Raw genomic sequence first — 16,744 nt, 5'->3', positions numbered from 1 at the left:
CATGCGTGAGTCGGGAGATGGGCATTGCTAAAAGAGCACAGTTCTATTTGGAGGACTTTGGTTGTGAGAACACAGGAGGAGAATGGCAAAGACAATGTGGGTGGTGGGCTGGGATGAGATTAAGGGCGAGCCTGCACAGGCCAGTGGAGGTGACTGGGACAAGTGGTCAGGTTGTTGAGGTGGGGGCTGCTGAAGATGAGGATGGGAGCACATCACCATGCATCCTGGAGAAGCCCCGACATCAGTGGTGCTGTGGGAGAGGCAGTTTCGGGCTCACTTTAGGGTGATGGATACCTATGCAAGAATGAGTGAGTCCTGATCCCGGGGGCCTTCCTTTCCATATTGGCTCATTTGGTCTTCAGAAAGCCGTGAGGTGAGCAGATTGTGTGTTCCCCATAGTGCAGATCAGGGCCTATGACAGTCTCTAAGGCATAGGTCCCTCAGTTTTAGCAGAGGCTTGCCCCTATCTCCTACTGTTCTGCCCCGTGGCTTCTGTTGTCTGTAGAACAAAGCTGGGAGCGGAACAAGGGAGCTTTGAAGTTTACTCTGAGCCCTGATGGTTACTTTCCTGGTTTAGAGTCTTTACTGCATCTTGTTCATTCCTGGATGCCCGGCATCCTAATTTCAGTGCCCCGGAGTTCCTGTCACTATTTTGGCTGTATTTCCAGCTTCAAGTCAAGGTCCCTGTCACTGATCATATTTTCTCCTACTCTTGTGTTTGGATAGATATTTCCAGGCTTGATTCTGTCGGATATAAAGCCAGCCAAGAGGATGAAGTTCAAGACTGTCTGCTACCTGCTGGTGCAGCTCATGCACTGCCGGAAGATGTTCAAAGCCGAGATCCCCTTCTCCAACGTGATGACCTGTGAGGACGATGACAAGGTGGGAATTCGACTGAGGGTCTCAGGCATTGCCGTCTCTCCTCCGTTGTGCCTCTTGGCTAGAGCACCCCTCACCGCCCATACTGCAGGAGCCTTTCTATTACTTTGTGTTTTGTATCTATGCAAGTCTAAGCTCACGGTCCCCACTTCCTTTGTTTTTCCTGGAAGGCCTTTTATTTGGATGTCGAAGCTCTTGAGCTGACTGAGCTCTCTCTCCTCCTTGTCCCTATTTCCTTACTTCTATTTTCTGAAAAGTTTTTTTCTTTTCAATGTTACCATCCTACATTTCTCTTGAGCTGTTCAAAATTCTAAAAAGTCCCAGGTACCCGTCGTTTTATGCATGCTTTCCTTATGGCATCGTATTCCCATGTCAGAAACCACAGGCTGGCCTGACAGCTTGCTATGCAATTGAAGATGACCTTGGATTTCAGACTCTCCTACTCTACCTCCCAAACACTGGGGTTACAGATGTGGGCCATCACATCTGGCTTTATGTCATGGAGGGGATCCGACCCAGGGCTTCCTAAGTATACCAAACACGCACTATAGCCCGAGCGCTCACCGCTCACTGAGATTGTTTTTTAACTTTATAGTACTCCTGGGTGGGTGCGCACACACTTGCCTGTGTTCAGCGGGATGCATGTGGAAGTCAGAGGGCAACTTGTGGGAGTTGGCTTTCTAGTTCCCCCGTATGGGTTCTGGGGCCCAAACTCAGTCATCAAACCTGGTGGCAGATGCCTTTTGCTGCTGAGCAATCCCTCTGGCCCAAGATGTTTTTTAATCATTTTACTTTATTTTTTAATGTGCATGCTGTGTGCATGCAAGTGTGGATGCGCACACGTGGGTGGGTTGGTGTGATGGAGGCTGAAGGTTTATGTCAGGTATCTTCTTCAATTGTTCTTCACTTTATTCTTCACTGCTAGACTAACAAGTCAACTGACTCAAAGTATCCTGTCTTTGCTTGCCCAGCCCTGCCTCACTGCCACACTCACCTGGCTTTGACTTGGGTTTGGGAGCTGCATTCCCACCTTCACTCTTGCTGATTGCCTGGCAGGTGCTTTAGCCACCTTCTCCTTAGCCCTCTCAGGTTTTTCAAAAAATAGTTTCTTACCCCAGAAACATCTGTTTCCTCTGAGCAGCTTGCTTCTGTTTTTCCTGTTAGTTTGTCCGTCGTCACCTGTAATCCCACAGATGCGCAGAGCCTTTTTGGCTTTGTTCTTGATGCAGAGGGATAGCAAAACTGGCTACAAGTGCTGAGCCAGGGACGGGTCTCCAGTGCAGACGCCTGTGGTGGTGGTGGTGGTGGTGGTGGAGGTGGTGGAGGTGGTGGTGGTGGAGGTGGTGGAGGTGGTGGTGGTGGTGATGGTAGTGGAGGTGGTGGTGGAGGTGGTGGTGGTGGTAGTGGTGAGGTCGTGGGCTCCTGAGTTCCCTTCTGGAGAAGACCCCACATTGTTTTCCACAGGAGGTATATCAAAGAGCTTAGGGTGCACTTTAGGGCTCTGATGCCCCCTTGTGGATGCCTCTTGACCAGAGCAGGCTCTTGACCATGAGCCTGAAGGTGCCTGGCTCCAATTGCCCACTTTCTCTAGCTCTCTGCGGTTACACTGGCTTTACTTGTGTCTGTTGGCTCAACCCTATTCTGTTGCTGCCTTTCCCACCATTGTTTTCTCGGTCATCACTAATTTTGAACCTTTTAAAGAATCTTCCTGGCACCATTAGAGGTTTTCCAGGACAAAGCAAGGCTCTGTTTCCTCTTGCTTATGGTGGCTCCTTGTAATATGGATTTGTGTATATGTGAGTTCCTTTTTGCTAGAACATTTTCTTAGAATTTTCTAAGAACTTCGTTCATGGTGTCTCACACGAGGGAGGATTAGCCTCTATGTTTGCCAGACAGCTGGAGACTGTCACATTATACTACTATCTGTGTGATGTATATATTATACAGATACATTATAAAATATTGTTATAATACAACATATAACAAAGATATATGGTAATCATGTATAAATCTCACACGAGGGAGGATTAGCCTCTATGTTTGCCAGACAGCTGGAGACTGTCACATTATACTACTATCTGTGTGATGTATATATTATACAGATACATTATAAAATATTGTTATAATACAACATATAACAAAGATATATGGTAATCATGTATACAGATGTATAATACTCTGCCACAGATAGTAGGAGTTTTAGGCCCAATCATACAGACAGTGTCAGGGGGTGTCAGAGTAGGTGTCAGGGGGATCTGGTATTAATTGCCCTGGCAAGACTCTTTCCATCCTTAATCTCTCATCACCTTCAGTGTCTGGCAGGCTCCTCATCCTATCCCCTGTCCTGGAGACGTGTGATTGCCCAGAGCAATCCCAGAAGGGATCCCGGTCATTTTAGCCAGAATGCTTCTGACCTCTAAAGTAGTTTTCTGTTGATGGAGCCCCCTTTCTCCTTGACTGTGCATCCCCAGCTGCTGGGCTTCATTCAGAGGTGAATCCAAGAGCCTGTTCTCGTGGCCCCTGCAGCTTCTCCAGTGGCTTGGATGAAGCCTGACCCACAATGTCCTTTTAATGGCACCCGGACTCCCAGTCCTGGGATGAACCCCAGTGGAGCGTCTCTTCCACTGTACTTGGGGTTTCTGCTCTGGCCCTTGCAGCGGCTGTTAATACTCCAGGGATGAATCCTGCCAGCGTAGCCCAGCCCCCAAGCACATATATACTTAGACTTGGCCTTTGGATCCTTTCCTGCCCAGGAGGTATTTGTTATGGATTCCCCTCCACGCCCCCCCCCATACAAAAATGCACCAGAAAAGCAAATGAAAAGCATTTGTCATCCACCACTCCCAGATAAAGGCCTGGCACTGTGACCCTTTCGGTGTCTTTAAGTGTGGGCTCTGGAGATGCCTCACGGAGCCTCACGATGGTGTAGAAGCAGGCCGGCTGTTTGTCTCTCCTTGTCTTGCCTCAATGTATCATACAGGTTGTCCTTACCACAGTAACTGCCCGTCACTCTGAGTGTTCAGGCCTAAGGAGAGATGCTTTCTGTGGCATTGGCATTTGGGGCTTTGCTGGTTTTATGAACTGAAGCAAGTCATGGTCCTTTTGTTGGTGAGAGGACATCTTTATTGTTGGGCATTCGCAAAAATGTGTGCGGCAGCTCTTGGCTCTGCACAAGTGGCTGTGTCACTGATCAGAGTTTATGATGTCATCACCAGCAGTGGCTCACAGTCAGCATGGGGGCCTTCTCTATTCTTGTTTTCTGATATTTGAAATATATTTGTTCCCCTGTTCAACACCCGGAACCTCTTCATATTCATTCATTCATTCATTCATTCATTCATTCATTCATATTCTCTCTGTCTGTCTCTCTGTCTCCCTCTCCCCCCACCTGCCGCCTCCCTCCCTCCCTCCCTCCCTCCTCCCCCCTCTCTCTGTCTCTCTTAAATGTGTTGTACAGCTTTAAACCTAAGCTTATTGATTTAAAACAACATAAAAGCCACCTGTGTGCGTGATATAGAAATCAAGTTTTCTGGGTTGCCCCTCGTTCTCTGTTTCCTTCTGGAAACAGCTTGTGTGTGGAGCAGGTGGTAACGGTGACCTGAGACATTTCCACCCCGGGAGCACTTTGGGCATGTGGAGGCCCTCACAGATCCAAGGCTGTGCTTCGTGGCTGAATGGCCTTCTGGGATAGGCGCAGGCCTGACTTGCCAAACAGCTTATTGGTAAACAGGGACTTCATTTCTAGGTACCACTGTATCCATGGGTGCTGGGCGCATCTATTCTCATGGACGTCTTAGCGAATGGTACAGGGCTAGCCTGGGGGTAGTGGTGAGACTGGAGGCCAATAGAGTGTCTTTTTATCCTGGACTGCTGCTGCCAGCTTGGGGCTCTCCCAAGCATCTCGCTCTATCCATGGTGTGTGTAAACCTTGCCTTCCACCACTGCAGTGTTGGACTTAGCAAGGCGTGGAGTCTTGCCAAGTGTGCTGGACACTGTTTTCTTCCTTTTTCCAGTCCGATCACACCATATCCAACCATCTCCTTGAGCTTTTTGCTTAAAAAAATAAATAAATAATGATCATCTATGAATTTACTGTTGATAATGGCTTGTTTGGCCCACACTGACCCTAACTGGTTGTGATGACTTTCTAAGCTATCTTGGATTTCCTTGGTCAGTAGTAATACGTACTTTAAACAGCGCTACTATGTTTCTTTCCCATCTAATAGTTAAGCTTGATGGTAGCATGCAGCGTGGCATTCTTTCTCTTTCTGACTCGTGAATGAGGACGTGTAGGGTTTAACCACTCACTGTGGTGCTCTGAGCGGGCAGTACTGGCCTAGGACGTGGTTCCTGCGAGTTGCTGTTTACGTTTTTTTTCCTTGAGTAAGAACCGGATGTTGTATTTTAGGAAATACTTCTGCGTGTGGATCAAGTGATCTGCCGAGGGGTGTTTGCCTCTGCTATACCTGGATACCCCAGTGTCCTCGGACCTCACACGATGCAATGGGGTGTCATTTTTTTAGTGCAGGTTGAGGGAGCAGGCTAAGTTTGGTGTAATTGAGAAGTTAGGGATCCTTGCCGGATAGAGTTCTCCATTGTCTTTGGCTGTGGTTGTGTGGTTATTTCCGCTTTTCTGCTTTCCCATTCCTGACCATTTGGCCAAGAGGCAGTTGCTTTTTTTCATGGTCCTTGCCAGTTTTCTCGTGGCATGCACCCATTTATGTTTCCAGTTGGGGGGAGGGGGCCCGGGATAGGTATGACAAAAGGTGTCCCACAGGACCACTTGTCACACACACGGCTTCTATTTGAGTCCCGCTGTGATGAAAGCCCACTCTCCCTCTCCACCTTTCGTAGCCTTGTGTTGTGTGTGTGTGTGTGTGCGTGTGCGTGTGCGTGCGTGCGTGCGTGCGTGCGTGTGTGTGTGTGTGTGTGTGTGTGTGTGTGTGTTTGGTTGGAGCATGGTGGAGAAGTCCCTTCACTCCATCCTTGCTGTGGCTGCACTGCGGTATCTCAGGTGTCCGTCTTCTGCTGGATGTGGGAAGCGTCAGAGTTCCCGCTGCGAACCCTTGGCAATGAGACCGCAGCAGCTACCTTCAGATTGGGCTCTGCTTTCCTTTCCGCAAGCTGGTGCCTCCTTGTACCTGTCACGTGATATACGGAAGAGGGGCTCACGCTTTGCTTCTTTCAGCCCTGGCTACCTGTCACCTCTCACCTCACCTCCTGCCCTTGTAACAAATTTCTAGGCACTCCTTCCTACCTATGTGGGCTCGTCCCGGGTCCCTTTCCTGTGTACGCGGCTAGTCCGGCTTGTCCTGGGCACCGAATCCCATAGACATCTGCACACTGGTATCAAACAGACATTCTGTAATTTGCCATACAGACCCGGGAACTGAATAGTGTGTGGTAGAATGCCTCCTTGGCTGTCTCTGTCCAGCAGGGGGCAGGGCTATGACGCTGTCTCAGAGTTCTGAACCTAGCCCAGGCTGCAGCGTGTTGGATGGCTGACTAGCGAGTGCACATCAGTGCTTTCGTTCAGAAAGATGAAGCTTCTGATGCGGTTTCCTCTGTTTCCGCGGTGGCTGCAGCGGAGGGCCCTGAGAACAGCCTCGGAGAAGCTCAGAAACCGCTCGTCTTTCTCTAACAATGTGGTCTACACGACCCCGGGCACCCGCGTCAACAGGTACATCAGCCGTCTTCTCGAGGCCCGCCAGACAGAGCTGGAGATGGCCGACCTGAACTTCTTTACCCTAAAGTACAAACACGTCGAACGAGAGCAAAAAGTGAGTGTGACCCGGGACTTCATCCTTTGTCACGTCCCCCGAGGGCTCTGTGGCTTCGAGATGCTGGCAGCTCTGATGGATTGACCAATCTGTGGTTGTCTCTTTCTCTCCCTCCCTGGCCCCATGCTCCTTCTTCCTCCCCCGCCCTCCTCCTTCCCCCCCCCCCCCCGCCGCCCCCCACAGTACCACCAGCTTCAGGATGAGTACTTCACCAGCGCCGTTGTCCTTGCCCTCATCCTGGCTGCCTTATTTGGACTTGTCTACCTTCTGATAATCCCACAGTAAGTGCTGCTCCTGGGCCAACCACTGACGTGGGAGGTGACCGAGAATCCCAGGTCTCTGGGGGCTACTAGTGTGTGTGTGTGTGTGTGTGTGTGTGTGTGTGTGTGTGTGTGTGTGTCTGTCTGTCTGTCTGTCTGTCTGTCTGTCTGAATAATGCACAAGAAGCAGTTGGGTGGAGCAAGGGTTGACTTGGGCTCACAATCTGAAGGTATAGTTTGTCATGGCAGGTGTCCCATGACAGTGTGGCCCCAGGACAGACCTTCAGCTTTGGTGGAAGAAGCATGAGGCTATTTTGCCTGTGCACCAGGGTGGGTCTAGAACTGGGGGGGGGGGGTGACTTGAGGCTCATCGTTTGTGACCAACTTCCTCCCATGAGGTTCTACATCCTGAAGGTTTGACAACCTACCCAAATAGTGCCACTATCTGGGGACCAAGTGTTCAAACCCATTCAGTCTGAAACCAACTGGGGGGTTCTTATATGCTCAAAAGCCTCTTCTCAGTTGCCCCACCCACCCCCAACTCTTGTGTCTGGCATTTGAGGAGGGCATTGGCCACCAGCCCTTTTTCTTCATGCACTCTAGTTAGTAATTCGACAAGCCAGTTAGCGCACCACAGGGTCACTACTTTTAGTTGTGAATTTGCTGAGCTTAAAGATGTTGTGTGGTTTTTGCTTCTCCATTCATAGGACAGGCACCATTGTCCTCCAGGGGGCTTCTGAGGAGAACTCATGGCCTTTCTGCCTTCTGGTTCCACATCACTTTAAAAAAATGTTAAGATGAAGAAAAAGTAGATTCTGAAAAGCAAGCAAATGTAGGGAGTTAAATGACATTTAGTCGTCATATGAGTCAGTGTAAGTTTGGCACTTTTGTTTGAGACCAGGAAGATACCAGGAAGTCTCCAATTGTCTTTTCCTTCCATCCTGTTTCCTGGTATGACCAACCTTGAGGGCATAGTGTCCCCTTAGAGTTCCCAGAAAGCACCCAGAAATTCTCTACACAGCTAAGGCCTGGCTTTGGCTGCACAGACAACTGTGAACTTGGCAGTTTACCAGATGGTCTTGTCTACAGCTTAGGCTTTTTCTAGAAATGTCTTTCCCAGACAGATATCAATAGTACAGCTCTTTGAAGTCGGGCATTTTCTTCCATGAAGAGGAAAGGGCTTCTAGAAGGTCACGTCACCTGCAGCCAAGGCTAAGCTTTGGGAGTGGGGTCGTTTGGGTGTGATGGTCTTGCGAACCTCACTCAGGAGCCCCAGGTGCCTTCACTAGGAAATAACCAGGGACCTGTGGCAAATGGAGAATGGCGGTGCTTCCTCCTGAGGTTCTGCGCATGGAGGCTGGGAGGCGAGGCCCAGTTCTGACGTACCCGTCTGATACATCTTACCTGGCCCTTGCCCAGCAGTGACCTGTGTGTTCTCTGTCTCCAGGAGCCTGGCTGTGCTGCTGCTGCTGGTGTTTTCTATCTGCTTCTTGGTGGCCTGTACCCTGTACCTGCACATCACACGGGTCCAGGTATGTCTGTGTATCTTCTCCAGGTGTCCAGGTGTGTGAGCCTGTGTCCGAGACCATGCACCCGAGTGGTCTCATGGCAAAAGTGGTTCCCTCCTTCCTTCTCAGTGGCAGGTAGATGTACCTGTCAGTTCGGCGGGTGCTGGTTGAGTTCTGTGTAGTGTGCATTATGCAATGTTTTGGGAGCTGCCTTCTTGGCACAGTTTGTGGGTGGTAGATATTGATGGCAAAGGACCTTCAGGCATTTGTTACTTGGTTGGAGAGCCCAGGGTAGTTTGTTTCGTATGCAGCTCCTTATGTAAGGGGGCATGTTCCCTGTAGGCTGTCTGTGCTGTCATGACCTTCTATGCTCATGCGTATGTTGGGCATTTGGAGCAAAGGCTGAGCATCATATTTCTTGCCTAGGCACTCCTCCTTAGAGCTCTGTTTCTCTTGGGCCTGCGTTCTTTTCTCATAGGGTCAGCCTATTTCCGAGAGCCCCATCCCTAGCACACCCCTCACTGGTCATGTTAGATCGAGGCTTACTTTGGTATGATTATCAAAAACTGCAACCTCTTGAGAGGATTCTGTCTAGTTTCACTCATTAAACTCCGTCATTATTCCCAGGTACAGCTTGTCTTTCTTCCTTATTTAAAGGATACTCTATATTAAGATCCCATTTACAGCTTGCTCGGTTCTGTGGGCCGAGTGACATTTAGTTTGAAATTTACGGCTTCAAACCATCTTGCCTTTGTCACAGAATATCAATGAAAGCACGACACAGGGACGGTAATTTTTAAAGCCTGTTGTTTGGTCTGCATTGATGGGAGCTGGTGTGTGTACTCGATGGTGTGCAAATAGCACGGTGCGTGCAAGGAATGTGAAGATGTGTGTGGAGGGGAGAGACAGTAGCCCAGGGCATAGCTGAGGAACACAGAGACCCTAGAGCCCCACCCAGCATCTCATCAGGGGAACCCCTGAATCTCCTGAGCAGAGTCACACCATTCCCCTCGTGACCTGGCATCTTGTCCATAAAACTAATGTTCAAGCCCACGCACCACCTGGCTCTGTAAAACTCATGTGCAGGGAGATCAAACTGTGATGGCCTGCCTCAGACCACCCCGTTTATTGAAAACACAGCTGCCCTCCCCCCACCCCACCCCCCCGGGGTGGGACTCAGACCAGAATACCTCCTGGGTGTTAACAGTAAAGTCAGCTTGGCCTCTGCTGCCCACTCGCAGCCTCACCGAAGAGCATCACAGAGTGTTTCCTAAATATGTGGTTTTGAAGCAGCAGCTCCCAAAGCTTCAGGGGTTGCACTTTGCCGGCTGACACCTAGGAAACAGAGAGGAACCTGCCTTCCGCTGCGACAGAGGGATCTGAGCTCCCAGAATGCACCAGGTCAGGGCGAATGAGCTAAGCCAGCCTCCAGTGACCACTGTCCACCAGGCTCTGTCTTGGGCTCTGTGTTTCATGTCGGGGCTAACTAGACTATGTCAGAGGTTGTGGGAACAGATGGTGAGATGGAGGCCGCGAGGCAGTGGGCAAGAAGTCAGACTAACCAGGTGGGATTAGGGACAGCTTTCAGGATATCGCTACAAGGAACCTGGGGCGTTGACAGTGTAGACAGACATGCTTTCCCTCACAGGGGCCGTGGTGCTAGTTACACCGGCCCCAGTTCCTGAAGGCATCTCACCTCCTATTTATTTCATCAAGTGCATTCATAGACTCAGCCAACTGAACACGGGATGGAGAGGATTGGAGGGCGAACTCAGGATTGCTTCAAGCCGGATGACTGTTTCATATTGCCTTGTCTCTCTGCCCCTTAGTGCTAGCATCGGTCCAGTGGTGCCCTCCCTTGAGTTGGCCAAAATATGGTAGCAGTCCCACCTGTATGCTCACACATCTAGAACAGGGGACTCCGCCCTCCACACCATTCAAAGGGTCCACTAGCTTCCTGCTTGGGGTGTCAGGCTCGACTGGATGCACTCAGGGGAGCAGAACATGGAAGGTGTGTGTGTCCATCTGCACAGGATGTTCCTGGTAGGGACTTAGCCACGGCAGAGCTGCTGTCAGCTGGAGTTTAAGGTTTACAGGCCAAGGAGAAAGAGAGAAGGGAGGAAGAGGACGGACACACACACACACACACACACACACACACACACACACACACACACGCGCGCGCCTTTTCTGGCCTGCTCTTCAGAGACCTTCCCATTTGTTCCTCCAGCTGAGGTCCTTTCCAACAGGAAGGAAATCAACACGAATGGGCAGCTGAATTACAGTGCTGGCAGCCACACTATTGACAGAGTAGCCAAGATGGACTCTACCCAAGGCATCCCTGATTGATGAGCAGCATGTCAAAAGCCGTCTGAGTTTCCTGTTGCCTCCCAACATAGCCACTGCCAGCAGACATGCGAGATCTCATCCGCGCGTGAGCTCCCAGCTCTAGAGAGGGGCCGCTCCACGCGTGTCTCTTGATGCCTAAGTGCAGGTGCTACGGATTCTCAAGAGGCCACGGGGAATGGCTGACTTCCGGTCCATTCTGGTGGGCAGAGTTCAGTTCCGGGCAGTTGTGAGACTCACATCCTTTCCTTACTGGCTGCTGCTGTGCCCTCCTTCTCCAGACCCTCAGTGGCCCAGTAATGTTTGTCTGGAGGTAGCCCCAAAAGCCTGCGGGTGGGGAGAAAGGGGCAAAGGGATTGCTTCTAGCTATAGAGCTTTGACTCAGCAAATAAACCCTCCTGCTTCTAAAGATGTCACGTGATCAGGTTAGATGCACGAGTTACTCCCATCTGAATGGTTCGTTGCAAACATAGAGTTCCTTCTGTAGTGGAGCAATGTCATGTGACTCCAGGCATAGGCACTTAGTCATTGGTGCAAGAACTAGGGTGAGAAACCTCAGGGGCTGTTAAGAACCACTGCCTATACCAAAAATGCTGAATAAACGTCCATTTTGTTAGTTTTTTTTTTTTTCTGTAATTTGCTCCTTGAAGTTAATAAGAGTTTTTGACAGTTTAACAAATATTGCTAAGGGTCATGGGAGAATCCTAATGTTGCCTGTTAATTACTGATGTTGCTCCGCATGGTTTTTGCTCATGCGGCTGAGCTCAGTGAATGGAAGTCTGTGTTGCTGCATCTTGAGTTCAGTGTTGAACACCCCACGTCCACGACGCGGGGCTGTTGTGTGCAGCCACTCTTGCCAGGGAGCACCCAGTCCGTGCCAGGCAGCTCAGGTCTACTCAGACATTCCATGTCTACCAAGTCCCAGGCGTGACCCTGCCACTCTGGTCCCTTGGCTCGTGAGTCCATTGAGCGGTTTGGGGTCTGAGAAGGGGAGGACCCGAATCCACAGGACAGCGTGCCTGTCACCCCTCTTCTCGTGGAAATCTCACTGTGAGGTCACACCCTGATGAGAGCATGTTTGAAATACTGATGTCTTTGTGTCCTTTGCACATTCAAGGGAGGCCGGTCTACCTGCTGGTCCCCCAAATTTCCTTGTGTCATGTTTTTCCAACTTCCGATCAGCCAAAGTATTAGCCACAGTCCAGGAATCAGAATGTATTTGCGCAGAGATCCGTTCCCTCTTAGAAATGTAGACCCAGGTACACTGAGTTCTGTGTCCTAGAAGAACTTCCTTTTACCTCTACCTTCACGTCAGGCAGAGTGATCTGTACAGTAGGCCTCAGCCTTCTCTTCCTTGTCTACAGATTGTAGGAGATGCCTGCGTGAGGGGATAGGAACAGGCTGTGGGAGACAAGGCAGCGGAGCGTGGTTGGCAGACACAGGCATTTGGTCCACTGATTGGTGCTGTCGGGACCTGCTTAGGCCCCATCCCATAATAAATACCATGTCTATTTGATAATAAGGTGCTGCTGTGTGCAGCCACTTTGGTCATGTAACACCCTGTTCATGATAGGCAGCTCGGGTCTCGTGGCAGCTCAGTGGTCCATGGTCAGGCATTTCTACCAAGTCCCAGTGTTACCAGTGATCAGGGTCCATGTGGTCTCAGGTTCTAGGCTTCTTATTCAGGGAATTGAACACAGGCATTCACACAGGTTTGCAAGGGAAGCAAGGTAATTTCTTTGGAGCAAATCCATGGTTTAGGTTAAAGAGGGCCTCACTCTCAAAGCGACCACATGGGGGCCAGTTCTCAGGGCCTGGCTGTTGGTCTTCAGTGCTTCCTTGTATGAGGAGAAGTTTGGTTGAGAAGTGATGTGAAGTGGGCAGGTCTTGGCTTTGGTTGATAGATTCGGTCGTACCTTCACTTTTCCTACCGAGCCTGTCCCTTCCCGCAATATATCCGACTTTAATCATATGCATACTAATTATGCAGAGGCGGAAAATGGTAAATAGGCGAGTCTCCCTGCAAGGTCACGGGAGGACACAATCGGCGTCATTCTACCTGCAGGGTACCACACTTTTTCCTCCTCCTCCACTGGCCTGCCTCCACAGCAGCAGGGAAAGCGGTGCTCTTAAGTCGTTATCTGTACAGCATGGTAGGACCTAGCCCCAAGGTCCAGTGTGTGGAGTCTGTAGTCCCCTCTGGATGAATCCCCAACCAACCAAGCCCAGCTGTGACAGGAGCTGGGGGAACAGACTCTGAGGATCCTTTGCAGCTGTGCCTTCTCCGGTGGCAGAGGTCAGATCCTGAGGGAGACAGAGAGGCCAGATAAGAGGCCTTAGGCTTCGCACCAAATGGTGTCTCTTCTGCCGCAAGACCCGAGCTGCCTGTCATGAACAGGGTGTTACATGACCAAAGTGGCTGCACACAGCAGCACCTCATTATCAAATAGACATGGTATTTATTATGGGATGGAGCCTAAGCAGGTCCTGACGGCACCAATCAGTGGACTCAAGAACCCAGACCGAGACCCGTCAGCTGAATGTGCTACCCATGACCACTCTGTCCTGGCCCCAGAATCGATGGCCTTGTTGCTTTGGTGGCAGCCTCCCTTCAGTTTCTAAGCTAGGAGAGCAATGCTTCCAGCCTTGTGGAAGGTTGCCAGGACAGTCATGTGTACCACCGTGAAGTCCCGCAGGCCCAGGCTCGGTCTGTGAATCTGCAAGGAGCTGTGAGTGTATGTTGTAATCTATTGTCTTGATTTGAGGACTGTGAGCAGAGAGAACTCCTTACGCCCTCCCTGAAGGCACCTGTTAAATATTTCAGGCCGTATTTGAAGCAAAACAGATTAAAAATAAACTTTCTAGTAACTTGAGAATTATATTAAATCTGCCTGTGGTGATCAACTTTGAGAACATGAGAGAGACAGAGAGGTGGGGGTAGGGGTGGGGGGTGGGGGGGGTAAGGGTCAGGGGGGGGAAAGAGGTTTATGGAGTTCCTGAGGTCAGAGAATGCAGTGTAATGCAGTGCTTCTGCTCAGTTAATTTCTGTGCCAATCAAGTCTCAGTGCCTGGGAGAGGGACATGGGTGTTATCCTCTAAACACTGTGTGTGTGTGTGTGTGTGTGTGTGTGTGTGTGTGTGTGTGTGTATGTGTATGTGTGTGTATGTGTGTGTTTGGGAAGTTCTTCACATGGGAAATAAATAGATAAAAATATACGAGACCTTCAGATAGCACATGAAGACCTTAAGCCTTGAAGACAGTGGCTCATTAATACAGTGACCCTCGACCATAAGTTTATTATCACTGCCACTTCCTAGCTATAATTTTGCTGTCATGACGAATTTTAATGTCAACATCTGTGTTTTCTGAGGGTCTCGGGCGACACCTGTGAAGGGGTCCTTCAACACCCCTCAAGAGGTCACGACCCACAGGTTGAGAACCACTGGTGTAGGACCAGGCAAGGGGCTCTTCACGTCCTGCCTCATTTGGATGTCTTGTGAACACAAATTTCCTTCATCAGTGTAGCGTTTTCTTTTTTAAACCCTTCTCTCCCTACCTTCCTTCTTTTCCCCTTCCTTTCTCCTTCCTCCCCAGACCCTCCTGTGTGTGACTGGGGTTACAACCTAGAGCCTCACACATACCTGCCAGGCAACACTCTCCCCCCCTGAGATGCACCCCTTGCCCCTAAAGTGAGGTCTTCTTGTTCAGTGTTTTCCAGGGTGCCTGACGATCCAGATTCGAACTGCTTTGTGTGTGTTCATAGTGGTCTTAATCTACTCAGTAGCTCAAGGCTGTGTGGTGAGTATCATTGACTTTTGGCATGCACAGGGACAGGAGCAACACCATGAAGAGGCTGAGCCAGCAGTTAGAAGACATGGCCAGGGAGGCGGGAGTAGTAGCAGGGGCTGCGACACAGGATGGAGTTGCCTGGCTTGGAGACCCAGGCGGGGGCTAGTACTACCTAGCTCACCTTGTTCACCCTAAGCCTTTTCTATAGGATAGCCAGGAGCCTTTGCAGGCAGCAAGTAACAGAGAGAGTTTGAGGCCTGCTGGTGGTATCAGAGGTGGGGGAGTGGCAGAGGCTAGGGGGTCAGTGACACTGGGACACTTGGGCCTTCTGAGAGGCTGCTGTATCTTGCCTGGGCCCTCTTAAGCCTTCATGCCTTTGTTTCCTAGGTGGGCTGCCTGCCCTGGGCCTGGAGCTCTCAGTCCAACAGCTCCCTAGTGGTCCTTGCAGCTGGTGGCCGGCGCACTGTGCTGCCTGCCCTGCCCTGTGAGTCTGCACACCACGCCCTGCTCTGCTGCCTGGTGGGCACCCTCCCACTATGCATATTCCTGCGGGTGTCCTCCTTGCCAAAGATGATCCTGCTGTCCGGGCTGACCACATCCTACATCCTTGTCCTGGAGCTCAGTGGATACACCAAGGTTGGGTGAGTGTGGCGCCCCCTCCCCCCCACAAGGAAAACTCTAGATGGGGTGATGCGGTTTGTCATTATCCTCTGATGATAATTTACATGAATCACGGTTGTTCTTAATTATCCCCTTAACTGTTAAATCTTTAGTTACAGTGCTCTCTCTTTCCCTTTCAAACAGACACACACAGGCACGTACAGAGACACAGATACACAGACAGACACAAGGCATGCACACAGCACATGCAGGCGCATCCACGTACACCAAATTAGCAAGCCAATGCGAACCAACTCTGTAGTTTTATTTTAGGCTGGTGGCTTATTTTCATTTCTCTTCTTTAGTCCAGACTTTAGCAAAGCCTCTGACGTCTAGCTGAGATGAGAGTCAGGGTCAGGCCCACAAGTCGTTTGTAGGCCTCATCATCCAGAGATGGCTCTCTGCCCAGACCTAGGGTTTGATGGCCATGTCTTGCCTGGAAGCCAACACCTGATGGGGTTTCTCCAACACCTCCCCAGGGGCGGTGCCCTCTCTGGGCGCAGCTATGAGCCAATCATGGCTATCCTGCTGTTCTCCTGTACGCTGGCCCTGCACGCCAGGCAAGTGGACGTCCGACTGAGGCTGGACTACCTCTGGGCCGCACAGGTAAGTGAAGCCCTCTCTCTCCTGGGGCATGACATAGCTGTGGGGGGGCTAGCGGAGACACTTAACTGGCTACGTGTCACAAGGAAGCCCTTGATCAGTAGTGCAGAAGAGCCAGCACTGTGGCTTACTCGAGGACTTACTCAGACTGTCAGTCCTCGAGCCTTGAGTTCTAGGACTGGCACCCATGGGATGGCTGGACAGATGGCTGCGGAGTGCATGGGCTGGGGACTGAGGTTAGCGTGGCTCTGTTGTGAGGCAGTGAATTCCTTGTCCTAGGGCCTTTGCGGGGATTAAATGGTGCCAGGATCCCATCAGGGCTCTTTAAAAAAAAAAAAAAGTATGTCAAAGCTTGCTTGGCTCAGCCCATACCTAGTAATTTAGTAATTTTCTGGGTATTTCTGACAGGAGATTTGGGAGGGCCACCATTGTGGATGCAGTAGAAAGTAGCCATGTGAGCTGGTCTTGGGCCCTGAAGATCTTTGCACCAGGCAGGCTGTCACATGGTTTGTACTTAGGTTTCCATTCAAGTGTGAGGAAAGCACCAACTGACAGGGCCTTTTTTGAGCCTGTGTTCACGAAACCACTTTGGAACACCGTGAGGAGGTTTAATTAGTGTCCGTGGTGGGGTTGGGGCTTGCTGGTCTTTGAGTGTATGCATCTGTGTGTGTGCCAGTCCCCCCAACTTGCTGTGCCTTCCTTGGGTATGGAGAATCAAAGTATTTAAGTATTTGAGCAGCTTGTCCAGGCTTAGTCCCATCGGAACTTCCAGTGGTTTCCCTGGCCACAAATTGTCCCCTGAGACTTTCTTACCTGGACAGGAGGGAGGACGGCTGGTGAACCTGAGCCTTGGTGTCAGCTCGTCTTCTGATTCATGCCTTTGGAGCTGTGGGGTTTCCTCAGTCATAAGAGCAGCAC

At 50.6% G+C, this 16,744-nt stretch overlaps 1 protein-coding gene across 1 annotated transcript in view; it reads left to right on the top strand.

Moving 5' to 3' along the window:
• ADCY1 (adenylate cyclase 1) overlaps positions 1-16,744 on the top strand; it is a 119,826-nt gene that overhangs the window by 76,394 nt on the left and 26,688 nt on the right. Inside the window, exons 8-14 of the mRNA XM_084799737.1 lie at positions 727-882; positions 6,465-6,659; positions 6,843-6,940; positions 8,367-8,451; positions 14,483-14,572; positions 14,951-15,204; positions 15,703-15,829. Coding sequence (XP_084655863.1) covers positions 727-882; positions 6,465-6,659; positions 6,843-6,940; positions 8,367-8,451; positions 14,483-14,572; positions 14,951-15,204; positions 15,703-15,829 — 1,005 coding nt within the window. The remainder of the gene's footprint in view (positions 1-726; positions 883-6,464; positions 6,660-6,842; positions 6,941-8,366; positions 8,452-14,482; positions 14,573-14,950; positions 15,205-15,702; positions 15,830-16,744) is intronic.

This window comes from Acomys minous (assembly GCF_964271855.1).
Source record: "Acomys minous genome assembly, chromosome: 10".
NCBI lineage: Eukaryota > Metazoa > Chordata > Mammalia > Rodentia > Muridae > Acomys > Acomys minous.
The sequence above is the reverse complement of the archived record's forward strand: the minus strand, read 5'-3'. Positions and strand labels throughout refer to the sequence as shown.